Source organism: Salvia hispanica, chromosome 1 (assembly GCF_023119035.1).
Source record: "Salvia hispanica cultivar TCC Black 2014 chromosome 1, UniMelb_Shisp_WGS_1.0, whole genome shotgun sequence".
Taxonomy (NCBI): Eukaryota; Viridiplantae; Streptophyta; class Magnoliopsida; order Lamiales; family Lamiaceae; genus Salvia; species Salvia hispanica.
In genome coordinates this window covers 27,939,543-27,965,077 of record NC_062965.1, presented here as the reverse complement: position 1 = coordinate 27,965,077, position 25,535 = coordinate 27,939,543, and the positions used below count along the sequence as shown (strand labels likewise).

At 35.9% G+C, this 25,535-nt stretch overlaps 4 protein-coding genes, 2 long non-coding RNA genes and 2 other non-coding genes across 10 annotated transcripts in view; 5 read left to right on the top strand and 3 right to left on the bottom strand.

The window, feature by feature from the left end:
- The first annotated feature begins 4,739 nt into the window (after positions 1-4,739).
- LOC125202332 (GATA transcription factor 19-like) lies at positions 4,740-6,059 on the top strand. The gene is made up of 2 exons (XM_048100710.1): positions 4,740-5,244; positions 5,518-6,059. Exons 1-2 carry the CDS (start codon positions 4,894-4,896, stop codon positions 5,764-5,766), a joined length of 600 nt encoding a protein of 199 aa, XP_047956667.1. The 5' UTR covers positions 4,740-4,893; the 3' UTR covers positions 5,767-6,059.
- A 1,855-nt stretch (positions 6,060-7,914) lies between these two features.
- On the top strand, positions 7,915-9,652 carry LOC125202588. Of its 2 annotated transcripts, none has more exons than XR_007173126.1 (2): positions 7,915-8,025; positions 8,516-9,652. It is a non-coding gene; the product is annotated as an uncharacterized LOC125202588 (long non-coding RNA). The 2 variants fall into 2 exon arrangements; XR_007173125.1 differs by having other exon boundaries at positions 7,940-8,025; positions 8,506-9,652.
- A 216-nt stretch (positions 9,653-9,868) lies between these two features.
- Positions 9,869-10,700, bottom strand: LOC125201714 (protein N-lysine methyltransferase METTL21A-like). The gene has a single exon (XM_048099937.1). It carries the CDS (start codon positions 10,649-10,651, stop codon positions 9,935-9,937), a length of 717 nt encoding a protein of 238 aa, XP_047955894.1. The 5' UTR covers positions 10,652-10,700; the 3' UTR covers positions 9,869-9,934.
- Positions 10,701-11,425: 725 nt separating this feature from the next.
- On the top strand, positions 11,426-11,497 carry TRNAQ-CUG. The gene has a single exon. It is a non-coding gene; the product is annotated as a tRNA-Gln (tRNA).
- Positions 11,498-12,008: 511 nt separating this feature from the next.
- Positions 12,009-12,080, top strand: TRNAQ-CUG. Its single transcript has one exon. It is a non-coding gene; the product is annotated as a tRNA-Gln (tRNA).
- Positions 12,081-13,071: 991 nt separating this feature from the next.
- On the bottom strand, positions 13,072-13,872 carry LOC125193121. The gene has a single exon (XM_048090866.1). The coding sequence runs from the start codon at positions 13,870-13,872 to the stop codon at positions 13,072-13,074; it is 801 nt and encodes a 266-aa protein (XP_047946823.1).
- Positions 13,873-15,074: 1,202 nt separating this feature from the next.
- LOC125219261 (ankyrin repeat-containing protein At2g01680-like) lies at positions 15,075-17,127 on the bottom strand. Its single transcript, XM_048121190.1, has 2 exons — positions 16,630-17,127; positions 15,075-16,489 (listed from the first exon to the last, which is right to left on the bottom strand). The coding sequence occupies exons 1-2, from the start codon at positions 17,098-17,100 to the stop codon at positions 15,863-15,865; spliced, it is 1,098 nt and encodes a 365-aa protein (XP_047977147.1). The 5' UTR covers positions 17,101-17,127; the 3' UTR covers positions 15,075-15,862.
- A 7,936-nt stretch (positions 17,128-25,063) lies between these two features.
- Positions 25,064-25,535, top strand: part of LOC125201645 — a 10,785-nt gene continuing 10,313 nt past the window's right edge. For both annotated transcript variants that reach the window (XR_007172953.1, XR_007172954.1), the window contains exon 1: positions 25,064-25,284. This is a non-coding gene — a long non-coding RNA (uncharacterized LOC125201645). The remainder of the gene's footprint in view (positions 25,285-25,535) is intronic.

The following is a 25,535-nucleotide window of genomic DNA, read 5'->3' as shown; positions in this document are numbered from 1 at the left end:
CACGTGGATTAATGGCAATGATACTCTTTATGGGTTAGTGTTTAGGAAGATCTAATATCACATTGATTGCAATCTTTTGGAATTTGGTAATTGGTGGGACTGTGTGAAAGTAAAATTGGGAGTTGCTTCCCTTTCAACTTACTAATGTTTATGGTGTATTCACTTGCTAATAGAGTGGTTAAGTACTAAGAATAAATATCTCAGATTTAAGTTTATCATAATGCAATTCTTAAATTTTTTGTTCATTTATTAATTAAAAAAAATTACTAATCCTTTTCATATCAATCGTGATAAATCCAGACAAATTTAAAATCGATGCACTATCATACTAAGGGGCATGTTAGGGTACCACCATTCCTTAAAATAACACCATACCACCATTTCTAGCCAATCATTTGTACACGTGGAAAAATGATAAGTTGCCACGTGGCCAAAAAAAAAAGTTGAAAAACTCGGCCAGCAATTTGTTGCTCATAGACTGTCTAGCGTATTTAATATTGTTGTGTAACGTTTATAATATTATTATATAAGTAGGATCACGGTGTCACTTTAAGAGGGATTGTCATTTTAACACAAACCATCCTACTAATTTCTAAATATATGTACGATTCATGATTTATAGTTTAATAACCTTACTTTTAATTTATAATGTGATATAGTATTGCACCCTATTTAAAGGATTTGTATTAAAGATAATAAAACTATCGGTACTCTTATATTATAGTACTTCTTTCGTCTTATTCAAAATAATGAAATAGAAAAAGAGATTTAAAAATATGTTAATTAGATTAAAAATATTTAAGAGAGAGAAATGTGTCAACATTAAAAGTGCATATAGTATTAATCTTATTCTCATGCATATGGTGAGCCCCACAAAATCTGAAGAGGCACATAGCAAGGATGATGATTGGGCGGATATTTGAATTAATACTTCTATTTGATTGCCCTCAAATTTTACATATATAAATAAAGTAGTATTCCGTACTAGCAAACAAATAGTACTCCCTCCGTCCCATGGAAGATGACCCCTTCCTTGGGCGGCACGGAATTTTATACGATTTTATTTTGTGTGTTAAATGAGAGAGTAAAGTAAGAGAGAGTGAATAAAGTAGAGATAAATGGGTTTTCATTTTAAGTAATGGGTCATCTTGAATGGGACAAACTAAAAAGGAAAGTGGGTCATCTTCAGTGGAACGGAGGGAGTATTTTTCATTTTTTTTTTCATCCAAATGAACACACACTACCCACGAATAATGCATGATAATGTTAAAAATAATCTTTAGAAAATTAGTAGTACTATTAGATATCTATTGTTTTATGTATAAAATTTTTAGCTAGTCGCTCTTTTGTTGCAAGTTACATTGTTTTAATCTTTAATTTGTAAATTGTTTATGCTAAATTATAAATTAGAACTGATTCTTAATTTCTTACTCGTCATTTGGAGTTAAAGAATTCATGTTTACGTTTTACATAACCATTTGATAATCAAATAATGAATTATTAATAGTGCATCTTTTGGAAAGAGGGTGGTCTTCTCTACCCCTTTGTTGAACTCCAATCTCAAGACAAATAATAATCCACCCCTCTTGCTTTGGGCTCTTTATTGTTTATTTAGTTTGAATCTTTTGATCGAATCGATCGATATTCCATAGGACTTTGTTTGTCTGGTTTTGGACCCCATCATCATTGTGGGGTCACTTTTGTTCATCCTCTTTTTGTCCCTCCCCACCTTATCACTTATTTTCATAATTATTTCTTATTAATATTCAAAAGTTCCATAATGTCATCTTAATAGTAGTAATTTATAATCCCATTGTAGAACTTTGGATTATTAACAATTAATTTATCAACAATTACTAATAAAGAGGCCCGTCATAGTAGTTGCCTGGATTCGTCGATCAAACAATAATTCAACACATATCGTATTCGTAATTCATTTAGAAAAAAACTATCTAATGAAGACTATTAAATACTCCAATTAACATAGTTAAAATGCGATAAATTATGATAATTTGAAATGTATGGGATGGCGTATAGTGTTGGAATAGTAGCTTTTCTTTTTTCCAAGTTTCCATCTTTGGGTCAAAGATTTGTGCAAGAGTAGAGGAACAAAATGTGTTGCTTTGATGATTGCAGAGTATCCTCTTTCACTTTTTGCATTCCCTAGCCCCAGCAATGTCTTATCTTTCTCTCTCCATCTCTATTTATCAATAGAATCTCAAGATCTTTGTAATTACACTATCTCAATCACTAGAGTGATAGAGTTGCCTTAACTTTTTATGGAATCAAGAATCATGGACTGGACAACTAGATAGCTTCAGTTCACACTTCACAACCTTCCATCTATTTCAAAAAAATCAATATTCTGCCCAATTATGCGTGAGCAAATTAGACCATTGAATTTGAATCTAACTATAAACTGTACAAAATACTAAATTAATTTCCAATACAAATTTATGTATCAAGAGTATTTAATTTAGAACGTAATTTATACTATTCAAAATAATTAGTTTTTTTTTCAAACATTACAAATTACTAGTACTTTGTATGAAATGCAAACTTATCAGACAAGCAATAGATATAAATGTTTCACCAACCTTAAACACAACAATGCAGGTGAAACCAATTAATTATAACCCCGTTCACAACAAATATTCGTATTTTTTGGTATTTTGGTCCATCTATAAAAACTAGAAAGTAGTAGTTTCCTTTCATTCATTTATTTGTAAATTAATGTCTCTCTACTAATGTGATTTTTATTTTCTAGTAACAATACTTTAATTATTAAATTATATAGATATTTTTGCATTAATACTCATATAGTCTTCCACTATGAGGACTATTAGCAATGGACGAGTATATGTTTGCACCAATTAGAAGCTAGCAACATTCATATCAACAGATGTGGTTATTGAAGAACGAAATTTCATCACTATCTACTGTACAACACTTGATGTGAGGGTATTTTATTAATTCATTGTTTTTTGGTATGAAATAAAGCAAAACAAACGTATAGATGTTGTATGCAACAGTGATATATAGAATAGTGAGGAGACTAGATTTTATGATTGAGGTTACGACTAAGTTTGTTTATCGCATGAATCCAGGGATAGCTACATAGCCACTTTGCCCTAACCTATCTAAAAATCATCGTACTAAATACTTAATTGTTTTTCAAAACACTTGGCCAAACAAAATCAATACATAAATAAATACTACTCCGTATTAAGTAGTACTCCTATTAGTATAATTTCTCCTTGTTACTAGTATTTTTTGAACTCCAATGTCTTGCGTATATAAATCTAGAAGTAGTACCATTATCAAGCCTTTGGATTCGAATAAATGTAAGGAGCTCTATTTTGTCCTAATTGATTACTTCACAGCTAAGAATATAAGCAAACTTTAATGTTTACTTTATCAGTTATGCTGGGACAATTCGTCAATAAGGGTATAAGATTTAAAAAATGTGATTCCAATTATTTTAACAAACGAGGCTAGCAAATCTAGAGAATGAAATATTTTAATATATGGACATAATATAGCCATAGGTGCAATCCAAAAAAATACTATGCAGAGTCCCAATATGTTCCGATCAATCAAATTAAATTACTAAATAATTTGGCCCCAAAATCTGCAAGACGTTTATTCCCGTGAGTTTGATGGTGGTGGCGGAGGTGGTGGTGGTGGGGCAGTTCCATTTTATTTGGGGGGCAGAGATATGGAGTGTTTGAGAGTGGCATTGCCTCGTGATCGGAGAAGCCAGATCCATGGAAGACTGTTCCTTATGTGGGCTCTTTTGACTGCCCAATCACCAACTCCACCTTTCACTTCTCTCTCTCTATATCTATGAGTAACGTATTATCTTGGCATTTTTCTTAACTTATTAGATGCGCTTTAACGAACAAGATCATAAATAGTTCTAGTAAGATTTAATGAGCTTTAGCACGAACTTCCTTAGACATATAAATAATACTCCCTTCGTTCCAAGATAAGTGACCTACTTCTTTTGGGCACGAGATTTAAGGAATGATATTTAAATAAGTTAAAGTGGAGAGAGTAAAGTATGAGTGAGGGAAAAATAGAGGAGAGAAGAGATAATAAAGTAGGTGGAGAATAAAGTAAAAGAGATGACTTTTTGCTAAAAATAGAAATAGGTCACTTATAGTGGGACATCCCAAAAAGAAATACATGTCACTTATCTTGGGACGGAGGGAGTATGAATCATTCAATAAGACTTACGGAGTACATGCTTATAGAAGCACAATCCAGACTAGATAAATGTTTTTAACTTGATCTAATATCGCTACGAAATGTACCGATCACTATTCCTATTCGACACATTGAAACATGTAATCTTATTACTCAAAAAGGAAAATCCCTCGTCCTATGGCTCCGACATCCCGACTTGACAAAGTACAGTGAAAGTAAATCACAGTAAATCTCAGTCTACTTCTCAAGGAATTGGTCTTGTGCACGTTGCGCTCAAGGAGCCGCGACAATAGATTATTCACTTACCTCCTTGAAGATCAGTTGAGCTACCCGTATATCGGACATTGCAACGTGTAATCTGCACCCCTCTATATTTTAATCTAATTTCACTGCGAGTTTAAATTATTAAGAAAATGAGCTGACGACAAAGCGGATTCTGCAGGTGCTGACTGGTATTCCATACCTTTATATAAAGCTCATCAGACAACAGTCGATCTCACATCCCTCTTCGTACCTAGCTCTCTATTTCAAACATTTTATTATTACACATCCTTTTCAACTCACTATTTCCTTGTACTTCATTGCTTACCTCCCCCTGTCCCTACACACACACATTCCAGTATAAAACCATCGTGTTTGGAGACCTCACAAGTCATTAATCCAATCCCACATTATTTCACAACAATGTATCACAGTTCCCAAAGTGGCAATTCCTTCTTCTCCATGGCTAATGGCTACAGAGGTTATGATGAAGAAGAGTTGTACTCTTCCCCTTCCGCTTCGGTGGATTGTACCCTCTCCTTGGGCACGCCTTCGACACGTGTCAGCGACGAGAGCAGCCACGAGAGGAAGCGGTCCGGCTTCGGCTGGAACATCCTCCCTTCGAAGCACGCGCCGCAGCCCTCCGCCAAGCCCCACCGCGCCGCCGCCAATAGCGGCGGCGGCGGCGGCGGCGATCCCCTTCTCGCCCGCCGTTGCGCTAATTGCGACACCACTTCTACTCCCTTGTGGCGCAACGGCCCCCGAGGCCCTAAGGTACTTTTCCAATCTCATTCGTAATTGAGTCATATTTCTTTTTTTAGTTATGGTAAAACACTCATTTCTATTTATTCGAATATTAACACATTTAATTTACTAAATACTCAATTTTTAGTCTTTTTTGGTATTTCATTACTATAGTGCCATTTGTAATTGACTCGTATTTCTTTTCTAGTTATTCTCATTTAATCATTTTAATTTTTTATGTTGAATGCACATTTAATTTATTAAAAATTTCATCTCTTAATCTTCGTTCTTTTGTTATTGCAGTCGTTATGTAATGCGTGTGGTATTCGTTACAAGAAGGAGGAGAGAAGGGCGGCTGCGGCAGCCGCAGCCAGCAACGGCGATGGAGCACACTATGAAGCACATTACACGATGAACAACGGGTCGTGCTACTCCTCAGGATATGGCAACGAGTACCGTTTCATGGAAGAAGACGACGCTGGCGATCACCGCATGTCGTGGCGTTTCAATGTGACGGATAGGTCTAGCTACGTTCATGACTTCACCAGATAAATCAATTCCAAATTAATTGAAAATGAATTCCAAATTTTACTTTGATGGCGATTGATAGGTGGGTCATGAATTCTATTCTTTTTAAGCTGCTTATTTATTTTATTAATTTTTGTTTTTGTGTATGAAACATAGATGGAGTAAAAATGAGTTAATTCCATGTTGTTTTTGGTAGATTGCTTTTTCTTTTGTAGCTTTCACTTTTATCAGGCCTGGCCCCAATATTATTATTAGTCTTATAGATATATGTAGAATCTAAATGAAGAACAACTTTTTGGGTTGGTCTGTTTCATACACTTTCTTGTCCTTAATTTTGACCACTTAATATTACCCACCCGGTCTACACATTTTTGTGTATATATAATGCTACCAAGTACCAACTCATTTATGCTTTTGATACTTAAAAGCAAAAAATTCATCCTTACATAATTTAGAGACTTAATTAATTATCCCTGTCTTTAATTGAATCAGAAGAAACGAAAATGATAAAACAATAATAAAGGTTATATGGAGTTTTAGTCTATCATTGAATAATAACCAAAATGCAGTATTTCTTAGTATTTTAATATGGTATGAATTTCAAGCCATGATTTCACCTTAATTCTTTTGAAATAAACACACGGAATGCATATTATATACTCCATCCATCCCATAAGAATATACACTCTTTCCTTTTTAGTTTGTCACAAAAATATGCACTTTCCAATTTTGGAAGCTCTTTTCTCTCAAATAAGGTGAGACCCATCCTTCACTAATATTTTAATTACTATTTCTCTCTGCCTCTCACTTACTTTACCAATTTGCCATTAAAATCCGTTCAAACCCAAAGTGCATATTTTTTGGGGACGGAGTGAGTAATTTATTTGCGGGGAAAATAATTCATAAACTTTGGCATGGTCCTATATATTTTCCAACGAAATTAAGAATTACAAAATTTTAATTTCTTACAAATTGCATGAAGTCAATTGATATGATAAATTGAAGTTGATGTGGAGTTGTAGCGGACGGTGAAATCTTGACCAAGAGAGTGATGATTTGGAAATTCTTTTCATTTTTTATTTTGTATGTTGATAGAAATAGAGTTGTAATCAATGTCGAACCCTTCTTAAAGACCGAATTAGAGATCAAATCTGGGCCATTAGATCTAGTTTTTTGATGAGATATGCTGCTGTGTAAATTTTTTTCGCTCTTCATTACAAGCCAATTTTACTTCATTGTATAGGTTTATTACTTCATTCTGTACGTAATACATTGAAACTACAACATGTTTTTACTTGCTCCAAGTAGGTTTTGAAATTATTCAACATATGCTTCATTCGAATTCATTGACATGAGTTTTTACTTTATTCACATTAAAAAATGCAATTTATTCAAGTGAGTTTATTGCTTCATTCATAAACGTTATTACTTCATTGGATAAAGTTTTTACTTCATTCCAGTGGGACTTCAAATGCTTCTACACATACTTCATTCAAATAATTTATTATATTATTCCATGTGTTTATTACACCATATCAGCGCCGTAGCGGTGGTGATAGATATTGTAGAGAGAAAGAACGGCACGCGACGGCGAAACTGCATTTACGTACTAGAATGAAGTAATAATCCTATTAGAATGAAGTAAAAACCTAATGGAATGAAGTAATATATTCTGGAATGAAGTTAAATCTTCGTAACGTGTTAGTATGACTTATTTACCTTCGGATGAATTAAAATAGACCGATGATGAAGGAGAAAATAATTTATAAATTTGTGAATCTCATCCATAAAAAACTAGATCTAAAAGCCCTAATTTGGTATGGTTCGGTGGTTCGGTCTTTAATAGTGGGTTTGTGGATAATGAGACTCGATAGAAATAATGTTATTTTATTTGCCTTGTCAGCCATGGTTTTGCCGTGTCACTTTGGTTCGCCACATCAGTTTGAGTGTGATTTCATAAGGGTAAAATTGTTAATTTTTCGTGATTCGAAATTTCGTTTGAATTTAATTGGGCCGACCAAACTTTATGGTCAGATTGGTCTTTGTGCAGCCCACTTTCGGAATCCAACGGCCCAAATGAAATTTAATAAGTCTGATTTTTCAATTACAGTTGGCGGGTTTATAATAAACCCCCTTCTCGTATTTATTTTCTCTGATTATTCTTCTTCTCTGAAAAAAAAAACAAATGAAAAGAATACATTCATGAGTTTTGATTTTGAAGAGTGGTGTTAATCTTTCTTACATTTGACTCTCGCCGATTTGTTCCAATACCAATTTCGGCAGGTAACTGCCGATTTCAAATTTTCATTCATTTTATGGATTTGATTTTCTCGGCTTCTCGATTTTTTGGTCAATGCAGCAGTACTTCAAACTGGTTTTGCTTTTACACGATTGTTCTGATTATAGAAAATCATGTATACTGTGTATTGCATTTACTGAGAATCTAATATCTTTGTTTGAGTTATTTATAAGAATGATTTTGATGCCAAATTGCTGATATAGTGGCTGAAATGCTGCATTCACCAGAAACCATGAGTTTGTGTAACAATATTTTTAGAGGATGTGTATCACAAACTTTATGTTTTCTTTGTGTTGGATATCACTAAAATCACTAGTTTTGAGAGTGCAAAGTTGGATAGACTCTAAGTGAAAATAACTGTTGTTTTGGTGCTTAATGGTTTGAGGTCTTGTTCTAGTCAATTCTGCATTATGTGATGTAGTTTGTAGGTCATGTTCATGGTATGTCATTTATCTTGTTTAAAGATTGCTGCAGGCCTGGATAATCATATGGATGATGTATCTTGTTCATCAAGATTCAGCTCCTATACTTTCCTCATCAAGGAAAAAACTGTCTGAATTGCATTTGCTCATTCTGTTATCCAGTGTAATGAAGAAGAATGGGAGGTCTTTTTTTCTTCAAATGCTTCACTTTGTGTATAGGCCCCAGCCGGAAAATCCAGTACTTCGCTAATGAAACTTTGTCACTTAAATGCGTTGAACTCAAGTTCTATGTTTTCATTGGCTTTTCATTTACCTGAAATCTCATGTGGAATTTATGTTTGAAAAGTAATCTTACTAGGCAGCGGAGGTCCCTTGGTTCTATGTTTTCATTGGCTTTTTCACGTTTCATTTGATATAGTTTGACACAGACAACTCCTTCAGGCTTTTAGGTTAACATATCCAATGTTTTACGAGGTATTGGCTGATGTTTTTTTAAATGAAAACACACACACATATATATAGGTATGTACTTTTTCCTCTGATTATTTTGGCCTCAGTTTGCTGTATATTTTCGCCATGTAATTGAGGCATGCCTGAAACAGATCCTTTGATGTGTCAAATACAAATGTGGAGCAATCGTTTCCATGTATCCAGTTTAATGATCTGCTTCCTGATCCTGAATACTCATCTTCATCGTTGTTAGTTTGAGATTTCCTCTAACAGAAAAAGATGTGATATACTTCATTTGCGACTATTTGTCACTAAAAGATTGTGGGAGATATCATTAAATTATTTGTGTGACCAGTTTGCTCTTTTTTGTTATTTAGCATTATTGAAAATGACCTGAAGAACTAAGCAGTGAATTTGAGAGAATTGCTACCCCCACATCTCAGTTTCATGAGTGAGTTATTCCTTTGAAGAATAACCAAAGCTTAATTTCTTGTAACTGCATAACATATTCGATTGTTTCAGCATGTAATTATTCTGAATCACTGATGCCCTGAAGATCAGAGAAGGCCGGCCAAATTACATCCACTTTTGTTGCTTATTTTGATGGTGTTTTTTATAGGAACTGGATTTCTATGAAAGTAGTATTTGGAGCATTGACTGATTACTTTTTACTGTACATTGACATGGAGGGGTCTCAGTTGAGATCCATTGCATATTTTCCTTTTCATTCAGCTTGCTACCTGATGGTATTGTTATCCAATCATTTCCAGTCCACTCTTATCTTTTTAATGGACAATAGATTAACTAGATACACTTCACTTCTTGATTAAGACAGCAACATATGAGATTCTTAGATCCATTCCATAAAGTTGCTGTTGCTTTTCTATAACTAAACACATTAATCCTTTTCTGTCCATGTTCTTGCAATGTCATCAGACAACTCCATTAGATTCTGTTTTAGTTGGTAATCGAAAATATTATTCACCATTTATAGCCCAAAACAGAGGAATCCATTCAAGTGCTATTTGCTGGATTTGACAGCAGCATGAGTTCTCCTTACAAATGTGTAGACATTGACACCAACTCTATCCCCATTAGTAGGGCTATCTCTATGCACAATCTCAACATGAAAAAACTTGTTAGCCTTCTTGAAGAATGCCGATTCCTTCTTCCACCTCTTCAAATGCGCCATCACAAACACCACCTCCCTCTCCCTCTCCCTCCCCAGCAGCAGAAACCTCAGCGTCTGCAGCAGCGGCTCGTAGAGATGATCATGATACACCACGTCGGATCCCAAAACGACGTCGAACTTCGTCCCGACTTCCTCCATCTGCGCCTCGTCGCCCCACGACAGCGCCGCGACGCGGACATGGCCGCCGCGTGGGGCCAGGGCGGCGGCATTGGCGTCCACGTTGAACTGGAGGTTGGGGAGCACGTGGGGGAGGTCGGTGACCGTGACGGCGGCGCCGAGGACTGCAGCGGCGGCGATCCCTACGAGGCCGGTGCCGGAGCCCAGCTCGAGGAGGCGGAGGGGGCGGTTGGGGGAGGGGGGGGGGAGGAGGGGGAGGGCTTGGCGGTCGAGGAGGGAGACGAGGGTGGCGGCGGCGGGCCAGAGCTGGAAGGAGAGGCCTTGGAAGGGGAGCTGGCGGATGAGTATGGTTGAGTTTATTGAATGAAGGTGGTGGATTTGCGGCGCCGGCGGATCTTGCTCATGGTTGTTGACTGCCGCCTCTGTCATTGAGAGATAGGGTTTGTGGAAGTCAGAGGCGCCGCCGCCTCAGGATTTAACAAGGAAGGAATTCATTACGAAGATATAAGAAATTAAGAATGAGCTGCAACTTGCATTAATAATAATATAAATAATAAAATAATCATCATATTGAATAATAATGACATCACAATTATTTTAATAGGAATGTAATCAAATGAAAACTCTAAATATTGTACAAACTTCAAACTATTATCGTGATCATTAGAAAATATCAACAGATTACAAAATAGTAGCAACAAAAAATATCAACACAGTGTCAACGGTCGACATCGTATTGACATTGTGTTGATATTGTGTTGACATTAAAATCTTAAAATTTTATACTGTGTTGACATTGTATTGACACTGTGCTGAAAAGTTTGGAATTTGTATAATATATGAGTTTGCATTTTATCACTATCCTATTTTAATAACTATACTTAGATTTAGACATATTTCAAGTGGAAATCGAGTCAGATTATTGATGGGTTGACCTGGCCAAGCCGCTGGAATCACCATTTGAGTCCTTGTATATAGATAGTTATTCAAGATAGGCAAAAATTATGGTCTATTTCATAATTTTGAAAATTAATTGGAAAAACATGAAATGTAAATTTGTTCATAATTACTATAGGGAGGCATAAGTTCAGATTTCTGATTTAGGAAAATATTTATGCTGATTCATTCTTTTGGTTAATAAAATTCTAAACTTCATGCACATACAGTATAATAATATAACATAGCAAATTAGTATCAACACTTGGTCCCATGGTCTAGTGGTTAGGACATTGGACTCTGAATCCAGTAACCCGAGTTCAAGTCTCGGTGGGACCTTTTTTTTAATATTAATATTTTCACATTATAAAATATATTCTAAATTTTATTACTACAATTTATAAATCATAGTTTTTTCACAACAAAAATGTACGACAATTATCTTATTATGCATTCACAAAGAGTGTCCAATTTTCTTTTCATGAATACCCCTCCTTAATATTCATCGTCACAGTATACCCATCTAAGAAAAATCTACCAATGACTAATCAAGTAATCATCATGATCTATATTATTTGCTCTTGATAGGATACTTTCTTTACTACAAATATATCTTACATTTTATTTTAACTTTTAGTAATGAAGTATAAGCCACGTTTAACCATGCTCTGCCTCAGGCACATCGACCGTCAGCATCTAAATTCTTCGCCATGAGAATATTAAATTAAAATATGCATAAGTTCATTCCTGAATCCATTAGCATAAAACACACTTAAATATATTCTGATATACTTGTTGATAATCAAATGTAACATATAAAATTATAACAGTTTACAAGGACAACTAAATTGGTCCCATGGTCTAGTGGTTAGGACATTGGACTCTGAAACCAGTAACCTGAGTTCAAGTCTCGGTGGGACCTAATTTAGAAACATTTTTCATCTTATGTAATCTCTTCTAAATTTTACAATTTATAAATCTTAGTTTTTCACATTTTAAATCTATTCTAAGTTGATGATATATTACTTAACTTGAACATTGATTTCATCGATGATTACAATTACAATATTAACTAGCCAATTTATCTGCCTATTCAGTTTTCATTGTCATATACTTACTTTGTTTAATCATGTAAGATAAAATTTCTGTAACATAGCAATATTATTTGTACACTATCGTTTGTGTATCACGTTGATATTGCCTCAAAATTGCTGGCAGCAGCCCTGGGGATGCGCTGGTGGCGCGATCAGCAAGGCATGAATCCGGTTCATGTTGCAGCCATGAATGGGCATGTCGAGATTCTAGAACATCCCCTTTTAAAGAGTTGTTTGCCCGCGTGGAGAGGCTGCATCGTGGGCAGACTGTGCTGCATTTGTGCGTGAAACATTAGCAGATTATGGTGTTGAAGGTTTTGGTGGAGAAGTTGGGAGAGCTTATGAGTGCGAAGGATGATGATGGGGAGACATTAATTATTGCATTTGGCTGTTAGGTGCAATCAACTTGAGGTAATTATACGCCAACTCCTTTCTTTCTTGTCTTCATCCTTTGAAGCATATCTTATTAAACTACTCCCTCCGTCCCGGCTAAGATGACACATTCCTTAGCCGGCACGGGTAATTTAGGAGTAATTGGTTAATGTGTTTGATCGGAGAGAAAAAAGGTAGGTGGAAGTATTAAAATAGAGAAAGAAAGAAAGATGAATATTTTAATAGGTCGGAAAAAAATGGTTGAGTGTATTAATTGGAGAGAGAAAGTTTTCAAAAAAGGAAATGTGTTATCTTAATTAGGACAAACTAAGATGTGTCATCTAAAGTGGGACGGATGAAGTATTATAAAAAAGTTTCAAACTATACAATACTTGGTACAAAACCAAGCCGTAGCGATACCATACTAATGTAGAGTTCGGGTATGCACTAAAGTACTTGGAATCGACCAGCGGCTCTCAAATACCCCCGCGTCTCCAACTTGTCGAAAATCCAATAGAAAACACGCAGTGGGAAAGCATCAACAGTAAGATCTTGCTGCCGGCTCTTCTTCTTGAGCCAGAACAGATACAAACGCCTCACAACAAGAAAACACACCCATAACGCTAATAATCCGAACATCGCAACCCCCATAATCTTGTTTCCCGTGGATCGCATAACCTCATCCGGAGAGATCGTGGTCAGCGACACTGTAAAGGTGACAAAGATAGCTATCAGCGCCCCACCCATGCCGAACATGGACACCATGACGTGCAGGTAATGGGGCTGGACAACGGCGTGGAAAAGGAACATCGTGATCGTGAGGAGGGAACACAAGAAGGCCATCAAGTTGGTGCGTACAATGCTACGGTACAACTTGGGATGGTAGAATGCCATCACAGCCTCCCCGGCTTTGCGAGAGGAGTTGGCATCGTCTTCAGCCCACACTCCGCCCGGGGGGCTGATCATTGCTTGGAAGGCCATCGTGGCGATCAGGACTGCCACCACCATTATGTTGCTGCTCATCTCGGGGATGGCTTCGAAAAATGAAAACTTCTCCTCTTCTGTTAACATACATTTCATGTGTGAGTACTCGTAGGTGTTTGGAGGGCTCTCGTTCAAGATTTGGACAGCAGTTTTGCCCATCCCGTTTCTTGTTTCCTGCTTTAGGACTTCGATTCCCACCAAGTATCGTACAATCTGAAATTTGTTCATAATAGTTACTCTCTCCGCCCCGTAGAAATATGTCATATTTCCTTTTTCATGCGTCTTATACAGTCTATATCCATTTATGGTAACTTTTTTTCTCATTCTCTTTTACTTTATCATTTATGGGTCCCACCATCCACTATACAATATCAACTACCTTTTTCTCATTCTCTCTTACTTTACCAATTATATATTAAAAACTCCCGCCAAACTCAAAAGACCTATTTCTATGGGATGGAGGGAGTATATACCTTCATTATATGAGATAATTGGAAGTTAAAACCTCTACCATGGTAAATTAATGCAATAATCCTTTGATTTGGTGTAATTACAAATATGTAGGAATTTTTTTTTTATGTTTCTCTTACTTTAATAATTGCGTGTTAAACCACGTCTTATTTCAAAAGTGATTTATTTTTATGGGACAATATAAATGAACTGACTGTGAAAGTATGAATCAAAAGAATGAAATATTGTTAAAGTTAAATCTAATTTTCAACGAGCTAGTTTCAAAAGTGAATCTAAATTAATAGTATCTCCCTAGCTATATATATATATATATATAGGGTTCTTGAGTATGGAAATAAGATTCCATGAACAAGATATGGATCTTCTTCAAGGAGATGTACAAGTGTTGTTACATCTCCTTTTGATGCAGCATTGTAGAGTTTCTTTTCTACTTCACTCACCATTCTTTTTCCCACTAATTCTTTCTTTCTTTCTTTTTTCTTTTTATCTCCACTCTTCTTTATTTATTCTACTTGTTCTTATCCTTTGCTTATACTTAATTCACAAAAAGATCTATGTCCACACACCACACAGCCAAAGGGCCCAAATTGAAAAGGTTAATTATCAACACAGCTGCCTCACCTCTGTCTATATTTGTCTTTGAAAAAGATAGTGAAGAAGAAACAAATTGAAATGGTGTCACATTGTTTGAACATAACATCCATATTATTCTAGTTACTATATTGCAAAATATAACACTTTTATGGTGGTACATATATATGAGTAAAGTCCAAAAATGGTCTTAAACATATGATCGTTTTATGATTTTGATCCAAAACATTATGCATGTACTGAAACTTCGTATTCCGGAAATTTGAAAAATGTCTGTTTTTTGTCCCTTCTTATGAAGCCGTAAAAATTAATGGTCAACCCAAATTAAATTATTTTGACAGATCAATATATTCTGATTAGTATTTTAAATATTTTCTAAATAATAATTCTGGCTTCTTTGAAAATTAAATTAAAATGCAGCATAGAAATTAATTTATTCAACCAACAAAAAGCCTATCCAAAAACTTTTTTCTTCCTTATCTTTCTCTCATTCTGCAAGAACCCTACTTCTCTCTCATTCCTCTTGGCTAAAACCCTATTCTCTCAGACATGGAGCGGTTGAATCACAGCAGCGGCTCCAGCTCTGGCAGGCATGACCTCTGATGTACTAAACTAAAGACCTTATATAGACTTTGAGTGAAACTAAAAAAAAATGGAAAATTGATTCTGCAGAAAATTCACTGAAATTAACTTAAACTTTGTCAAAGTTCTTTGCTTCAGCATTAGGGCACTGACTGTAGTGCCCTATAAATCAACCCTATAAACTTTGTCAAAGTTCTTTTGCTCCATGCTATCTTGCGGTCTAAGTATATGAGAGAATGTAGAGAAAGTGTTGATCGATGATGATTTCTCCTTCATTTCCTCCCCTATTTATAGGACGGCTTGGGCACCGATCCCTAGGGCAAGATCCTCCTGATTTGGCGCCCTTCTTTCTCTCTCATCTGACTTATCTTCTCATATCTTCATGTAGTTTTCTCCGCTTGATCAACTCACTCAGCTGTCAGGTTCAGTTGTTCCTCTTAGTTTGTGTCCATCTAATCAGTTTGCTTTCAATTCTTGCAGTTTTTTCCGCTTCTTTTTCGAATTGATCAAATTGCCCTGACATTTAGCTGCTCCAATGCTTCTCAGTTCCTGCACACTTAAACGACTACTTTTTCTAACATTAGTGCCCCGATTAGTGTAACAACCACCATTAAACCATACTTGAAACGAGTCCTATCACATACTCATAACATGCCCATATCACTCCAATAATGAAAAACCCCCACATAATCATGTTTCCCCTGGGAGGGCTGAGCTCGCATGGAGTGATCGCATCAATCGACTTTAAGAAGGTGACCATGACAGCTATCAGCGCCGCTCCAATGGCGAGGATGGACACCAAAATGAAGGCTACTGTGTAATTTTTCAGCTGGACCCTGAAGGCGAAGAGGTACATTGCAACGAGGGAACACAGGAAGGCCGTGATGTTGGCGAACCTAATGCTCATGTATGCCTTGGGATTGGTGGATGCCATCACGGCCTGGCCGGCTCGGCGAGACTTCTTGGCGTCGTCTTCAGCCCATACTCCGCCTGCGGGGGCGATGGCCGACTGGAAGGCCATCGTCGCAATCAGGACTACCACCACCATCATGGTGTTGCTGACTCCGGGGATGACATTGAACATTAAATTGTGTGACTGCGCTGTTAACAGCCTTTTCATCGTTGCATAGTGGGTTTTGGTCGGAGGACTGTCGTTCAAGATCTGGGCGGCAGTTTTTCCCATCCCATTTCTTATATCCTGCTTTAGGACTTCGATATCCACCAAGTAATATATCATCTGAAATTTGACAATTGAAAAAATTAGTGGAAGGGGTCCATTTCTAAGAAAAATGATAAAAGTGAAATATGACAAACTTTCTAGAACAGAGGAAATAATATTTTAGATAATGAAGAGAAGAAGAGTTGGTGTATAATTACATCGATTTGATCACACCTAACAGCCACATGCAATATAGTATCTCCATCATCATCCTTTGAACACACAAGATCTCCCAACTTCTCCACCAATACCTTCAATGTCCTAAGTTGACCATGTTTCACACACAAATGCAGCACTGTCTGCCCGCGATGCAGTCTCTCCATTGCGGGAAAACAACTCTCTTGAAGGAGACGTTCTAGAATATCAACATGCCCATTCATGGCTGCAATATGAACCGGATTCATGCCTTGGTCGTCGCGCCTCCAGCACATCTCCGGGGCTACTGCCAGTAATTTTGAGGCAATCTCTACGTGTCCTCCTGTGGCTGCTATGTGTAGAAGATTTCTTGAGCATGGAAATGAGACTCCATGAACAAGATATGGATCTTCTTCAAGTAGATGTACAAGTGTTGTAACATCCCCTGTTGATGCAGCGTTGTAGAGTTTCTTTTCTACTTCTTCACTCACCATTCTTTCTCCCACTAATTATTTCTTCTTCTTTTTTTCTCTCTAGTTTTTATTTTCTTCTTTTTCTCAACCTCTCTTTATACTTATTCACAAAAGATCGATGTCCACACATCCAAAGAGCCCATGGTGTAAGGTTGAATCACAAGCAAGTTCTACCTAATTTCCTTACTACTTCACAATATATTCCGATGTAACAGTTGCATTTTCAACACAGCTGCCTCACCTCTGTCGTGTTTCTATCTACATTTCTCTTTGAAAACGATAGTGAAGAAGATTCAAACTGAAATGGTCACACATTGTTAGAACACAACAACCATATTAATCCAGGTTAAATATTGCAAAATATTCTAGTATATTACTTTTTTTTTTAATTAAACTTCTACAGAAATGGACCATTCCACTCATATTATGATTTATATAAGTATGTCAATTCAACTCAAAACATGCATATCGACCCCCTAATAACCCGATAAAACTAGAGAATTAGGGCTATAATTTGCAACTCGAATATAAAACGACTATACGGGCGGGTTAAGCGGGCTGGCCCGATAGGGTTGCGGGTTAACCGAACGGGTTGCACTGTAACGACCCGCCCATCTAGGGTATAATAAATGCGGCGATCGTTAACTAGGCGGACTTAAATGCATCAAAGATCATAGGCTAGGGTTTCGTTTAAAGGAATTTTTCCAAAGTAATAAATGAACAAACTGATTTATAAGTATAACAGCTTAGCGATGAAGTTCAAGAAGAAAAGGGCTATCACAATTAATATTCAAAACAGCAAGGCCCTTAAGATAATCCAAAAAAAATATCATGTCTCAACAATTCTAACCAAAAAGAAGTAGTTTAATCTCAAACGAACAATAGTAAGTTTCATGTTTTCAGCGGAAGCAACCAAGAGAAGGTGAAGCTATGTATGAAGACACAACTACACTCGAAGTACCATAACAATCATTTTATTCAATTATTCTGCTCAACACCGCCAACCGCTCGTCACTGCTCAACCTACACATAGGGAAAACACATACAGGGCTGAGTACTACAAACATACTCAGTGGACTTATGCCGAAAGCAGTTTTATCAACAATAGTGATTATCATGCCATTTTCAAGTGTCCGTCGGGGTTTTATCTTTAGAAAGGCCTGAGGCACCAAATATATTCTTTATCAAATATCACGGTCGCGCAACCATTTTTCACATCGACGTTTACCATATCCTCATTCTACATGACAAGGAATGCGGCCGCAATCCAGGTCACTAGACCGGCCGACCTATACGCCAGCACTCGGTCTAACATTGGTGTACACTAACCCAAGTAGAGTTTGCGGCTCTACGAGGATCCGAATTCGATTTATATCAATAGTGACATAGCCACAAGGGATAGGCACGACAAAACAAATCAAGGCATGATAACACAAATCTCATTCTCGTCAACAAAGATTTAGGACGATGTCCTTATTTTTAAAGAAAAGCCCACCTCGTCGGCTTAGCTCGAAAGTATTCTCTTCTCCTTGTTTATCACGCTGAGAACGCGAATTATCACCTTTAAATTAGGCGTATCACAAATCAGTTTCGAACATTGATTCAAAAATCATGCATGTTCCCACGTTTCCCTTTTCCCACTAATTCGTTTTAATATCTGTAACGACCCGCCATTTTAGGGTATAATAATAATGGCGATCGCTATCTAGGAAGACTTAAATGCAACGAAGATCATAGGTTAGGGTCTCATTTAAAGGTAATTTACCAAAGCATTTAATGAACAATTAAGTAGGGGAAGAATAATGCCTTAGCAATGAAATCCAACAAAAAAGGCTATCACAATAAATGCTCCGAAATAGCAAAGTTCCAAAATAATCTCATCTGTTTCATATCCAAAATACTCCCACGAAATAAAATAATTCAACCCAACCAAAAGATCACAAGTTTTCATGTTTTAGCGGAAGCGAACAAGAGAGAAGTGAAGCTATGTATGGAGACACAACGACACTTAAAGTTTCAACAGATCATGTTATTATTTCCTACTCAACACCGCCGCCCGCTCGTCACCACTCAACCTGCACATAGGGAAAACACATGCAGGGCTGAGTACTATAATCATACTCAGTGGACTCATTGCCGAAAACAGTTTTATCACAAAAATAGTTATCATGCCATTTTCAAGTGTCCATCGGGGTTTTATCTTTAGAAAGGCCCGAGGCACCACAATATATAATCTTTATCAAATATCACGGTCGCGCAACCATTTTTCACATCAACGTTTACCATATCCTCATTCTACATGATAAGGAATGCGGCCGCAATCCAGGTCACTAGACCCGCGCTGACACTCGGTCTAACATAGGTGTACACTAACCCAAGTAGAGTTTGCAGCTCTACAAGGATCCGAATTCGATTAAATCAATAGTGGCATAGCCACGAGGGATAGGCACGACAAAACAAATCAAGGCATGATAACACATATCTCATTCTCAACAATATCAGTTTAGGACAATGTCCTTATTTTAAAAGAAAGCCCACCTCGTCGGCTTAGCTCGAAAGTATTCCCTTCTCCTCGTTTATCACGCTGAGAGCGCGAAGTATCACCTTTAAATTAGGCGTATCACAAATCAGTTTCGAACATTGATTCAAAATCATGCATGTTCCCACGTTTCCCTTTTTCCATCGATAAATCTTTAATATCATCATTCAAAAATCAAAGTACGATTAGTCTATCGTTTTTATTTGAATAACAACTCCAGATTCACCATCAAATCGTGTCACGCATGAGTGTTCTACACACAAAACACACGCACACGAACACCACACATGTGCACGCCTTCCGAGGCGTGCACGCACACACACACACTCAGTCACACACACAAACACACTTATCACATGCATCCCAAATTCACCGATTAATTTCCCTTTCGCTCATTCTAAATGCATGTGGACTCAAGAACACCGATTGATCGGTAGAAGAAGAGAAGATCAAAATAAAAGTACCTTTTTCAAAAGAACAACCGGTAGGAAACAAGTTATAGCCTTGATTCTTCAATAAAATCTTGAATTGCAGCTTCAATTCTTCTCCAAAAGATGAAGAATCAATGGAGAAAGTAGAAGAAAAATTTGAGAGAGTATGGAGAAGTGGGAGACGGTTTTTCCAAGAGTGGGAGGCGTGATTTTGGTGTGCTAGGGTTAGGTTCTCACTCTTATTTATAGAGTGCAAAATATAATATCTTTAATTAAATAAATTAAAGATTTGGAAAGATTTTAGGGGGAAGTGGCGTTAATTCTAGTGAGAAATAAGGGGGATTCGAAATTTAGGCTATATTAATTAGCCTATGATTTATTTTGAATATTTCACGAAGTAGAATAAGATATCACGGAGCAAGAAAATAATAATAAATCTCCCCAAAATATAGTAGTAGGCGTGATTTTCAAATTCCTACTTCAAGGAATTAATTAAAATCCTAATTTAATTAGGATATGGTAAGATCTTCTTAGATTTGGCAAGATATGCTAGGATATTTGAATTTATTTATGGAAGAGAATAAACAAGGGATCAAATAATATAATAAAATAATCCCTTCTCCCATAATATAAGGGATTTTTGAAAATCCCACTATTTGACAAGGGTTTCGAAAATTTCATCAACAAAATAAGGAATATTCGGACTTTGGATTTAATTTGGATAATTATCCCAAACCAATAATTAAATCCAAGAAAAAATATGATTCCTTCTCCAAATAAAAATAGGAGGGATCGAAAATTCCACATACTTAAATAATGCTCCTATTAAATTCTCACTCATCCCTTAGAAAAATAATTCACCACAATTATATTACTCCGCATCAAATATTCACACCAAATCAATCATTTCTTCACTTTCACTTCCTTTTCTCAACGCATTGACCTTTCAACGGCCATGTCATATTTTCCACATCTTTGACTATTCAATAGCCACATCATATTCCAACAAGTTGACTATTCAACTCAATCTCAACTCCCATACACAATTAGGTCACAAAGACATCATGTAATTAATCACTCATCAATTAATCCACATATCATAGCATTTAAGGCATTTAATGCAAAAATTTTATAACCCGAAAATTAGGGTTTGAAAAAGTGGGGCGTTACAATATCACCGTTCAAAACAAAAATACGATTATCATATCGCTTTTATTCGCACAACAACTCCAGATTTATCATCAAATCATGTCACGCATGAGTGTTTTTCACACAACACACGCACACACACAACACACATACCGAGGCATGCACACACACACACACGGTTTCACACACACACACCTATTCATCCCAAATTCATCAATTGATCTCCCCTTCACTCAATCTAAATGCATGTGACTCAAGAACACCGATTAATCGGTAGATGAAGAAAGATTGATATAGAAATACCTTTTCTTGATAGAACGAACGGTAGAACAAAGTAATAGTCTTGATTCTTCAACAAATTCTTGAATTTCAACTTCAATTCTTGGTAAAGAATGAAGAGATCTTGAATAAAATAGAAAACAAGTTGAAGAAGTAGTGGAAGGAGTGGGAGGCGTTTTTCTTCAAGAGAGAGGGGGCGTGTATTTTGATTTTTAGGGTTAGGATCTCTCTCTTATTTATAGAGTGTAGGATATAATATCTTTAATTAAATAAATCAAAGATTTTGTAGAGATATGGGAGAGATTGGCGTTAAAATGGTTGAGAAATAAGGGGATTTTCGAATTCTAGGCTATTTAATTAGCCTATGATTTTATTTGGATATTTTATGGAGTATAATAAAATATCACGGACCAGAATAAAAATAATAAATCCTCCCAAATAATATAGGAAGTGGCGTGATTTTGGCTCCTCCCACAAGGGATTTAATTTCAAATATTATTTAAAAGAAGATATGGCAAGATCTTCTTAGATATGATAAGATATGCTAGGATATTTGAATTTATTTATGGAAGAGAATACACAATGGATCAAATAATATAATAAAATAATCCCTTCTCCCAATAATAGGAGATTTTCGAAAATCTCCTTGAAACAATCATGGGGGCCGAAAATTTATGAAATAAATTAGGAATAATCGGACTTTGGATTTAATTCGGACAATTATCCCAAGTAAATAATTAAATCCAAGAAAATAGGCTTTCTTCTCCAATAATGGTATGGGTCGAAATTTCCAAATAAATAAATAATGTTCCTATTTAATTCTCACTCATCCCTTAGGAAAATAATTCACCACAATATTATTTCACCCCACACCAAAATATTCACATACACGAATTTTACCTCCACTTCCCATTTTCCAAGGACTTTGACCATTCCACGGCCACGTCATATTTTCCACATCTTTGACTTTTCAACGCCACGTCATATATTTGACTATTCAAATCAATCTCAATTCCACAACGCAATAGGTCACAAAACAATCATGCAATTAATTCACTCATCAATAATTCCACATACCATAGCACTAAAGGCATTAAATGCAAAAATTTTATAACTCGAAAATTAGGGTTCGAAAAAGCGGGGCGTTACATGCACTTTCCAATTACTGCTCCGTCCGCCATTACTTATCGCTAGTTTCCTTTTTAGTCCGTCTGCCAATACTTGTCACACATTTTTAGTAATGAATCTCACATTCCACCAATTCAGTACACTCACATTTTATTATAAAATTAATACTCATAAAAATGTAGGACTTGCATTCTACTAATTACTCTTTCAACTCACTTTCCACTATATTTCTTAAAACTCGTGCAGAGTCAACTTGTGACATTTAAGTACGGACAGAGGGAGTAGAATACCACTCGCTCCATTCCGTAAAAATAGAAAATTTTTCAATTTTGGTCAGTTCAATAAAAATAGTTCATTCTATTTTTGGTACTAAACTTTTTCTCTCCAATGACGTGTGAGTCCTATTTTCCATTAATATTATTCCTATTACTTTTTATATCCATCTACTTTTTCTTTCACTTACTAATTGTGGATTTAAATTGTGTTAATTCTAAAAGTTTTTATGTTTATAGGACCGAGTTAGTAATAAATTTAGGATTTACTATAATATGCACTTCCACTTCCACTTCCACTTCCACTTCCACTTCCATCGGTAGCTCTATGTCTCTATTGGATTATGGTTTATATAAATGTTAGTGTTTGCCGGTTTTTTTCATATAAGTTAATGAAGTAAAGAGACTTCAATTATTTGTAACATTTTGTTTTCTACAAATTTAAGATTATACTCCCCAGTTCGTAATTAAATGTCACATATTTGATCAGCACGAGTATTAAGAAATTGTTTAACTTTATGTAGAAAAGTGGGTAGAAAAATTAGTAGAATATAAGACCTAATATTATATATTAGTTTTATAATAAAATGTGAGTAAAATGAGTTAATGGAACATATGGTCCACTTACCAAATATAGTAAAAGTGAAATGAAATATTTATTGGCGGACGATCGAAAAAGGAAAAATGAGACATTTAATGACGGACGGAGGGAGTAATATTTTAGAATACAATAGTTTTTAAGATTGTTCTCTTCTAAGATCACGAGATTATATTTAAAATAATATTTTTATTTTATGGTTGCTAATACTCCCTCCGTCCCGGATAATTCGTCTCACTTTGACCAGACACGAGTTTTAAGAAATGTAATGAAAAGTGAGTTGAAAAAGTTAGTGGAATGTGGGTCCTATTTTTATATATTAGTTTTATAATAAAATATGAGTAGGAATGAGTTAGTGAAATATGAGGTCCACTACCAAAATTGGTAAAAGTGAAATGGGACAAATTATGTGGGACAGACCGAAATGGAAAAATGAGACAAATTATCGGGGACGGATGGAGTATATAATAGACCAGTACACCAACCACAATCGCTCATGGTAACTGTAATTTGTTGTTGCGAAAATTGTATTTATTATAATTTTATAACATTGAATTCTTTTTTACGTAATTAAACGATTTTAGATTCGTTTAAAATAAATTAGACTTCATATCATAAATTAAACAAGGACTAATGTTTAGATCATAAACTACAATTAACCATTAGTTTATCCGGCTCAACCTTCACCGTGCTGCCGCTAAGGGTGGACGCATTAATTTATTTTCTAATTCTTTTTGTTCAGACAGTTCAATACAGTGCCTCCACAACTTTTATTTTTATTTTTATTTTTATTTTTGTTGATACAAGTATATTTTATTAATTATTCTGGTGGTACTGTTGCAATGCAACCTGTACATTGATTTTATCGATAATTACAATAATACAAGTTGCAATATCAACTAGCCAAGTTGCAAGTTTTCCTCAACTTGTTTGTGCTTATTTATGTTAATATATTTATCAAAATATAATCTCTCTTTTCAGTAAAAATATGAATAATTTTCATTTTAGTCCAACTTTTAATTATGCACTTCTTAATCAAGGAAATTTCATCATCTCTAGTGAGATGAGATTCATTCCCTGTTAATAATATTTCAACCACTATTTCTTTTTATCTTTTTCATTTTATTAATTGTGCTTTAAAACACGTATCATTCAAAAGTTCATATTTTCAAGAAGACAGAGAAAGTATATTGTACAGGTTTTATGTTGTTTGGGTTTTCATTGTCCATTTTCTTCGGTAAATTAAGCATCTCTTCAGAATATAATCTCCATAGATCCTATACCACTACAAAAAATATCAATATTAGTGGCGAAAATTAGTGGCGGAAATAGTCCGCCAGTAATACTGGCGGAATAGTGGCGGATAATCCGCTAGAATATTTAGTAGCGGAATTCCCACGGAATTGTAGCGGATTTTAATTTGGCCATATCTGTGGCGGATTAATTCTGCCACTGTAAATCTTTTTTACAATAAAATAAATATATATTATAAGAAATAAAAATACTGGTGGATTTTTCCGCCACTGTTTTACGAATATGAATTAATTAAGTTAGAGCACAATTAGACTTACTTTTTCATTCACTACAATGCCTCCTCGCCCGCCCTAATTCTTCCACTGCAGCCCGTCGCCGCCGTCGTCACTCCAGCTCCGTCGCCGCGTCGTCACTCCAGATTCGTCGCCACTGTCGCCGCCGTCGCCGTTCCAGCCCTGTCGTCGCCGTCAACGCTCCAGCTCCGTCGCCGCTCCAGCCCTGTCGTCGCCGTCGCCGCACCTTCTCCCACTGCCATTTCAATTTCTACAGCTTCTGGTTAGTCAATTATGCTCTCCAATACATACACCTTCCCCTTTTATCCTTATCTTATGTTTGAAAACTTTAATTAGATATTCAGAGATTCTGTGAAAATTGACAAATCAGTTATGTGAGATTTCTCTAATGGCAGAAGTTGTGAGTTTGACATTAAGATTTCTGAGTGTCGTGCTATCTAAGACACTGGAGATTTAATTTTTTTTTTGTGCTCTGAGTGGAAACTGATCTTCTGTGATAACCACATTTGTTGG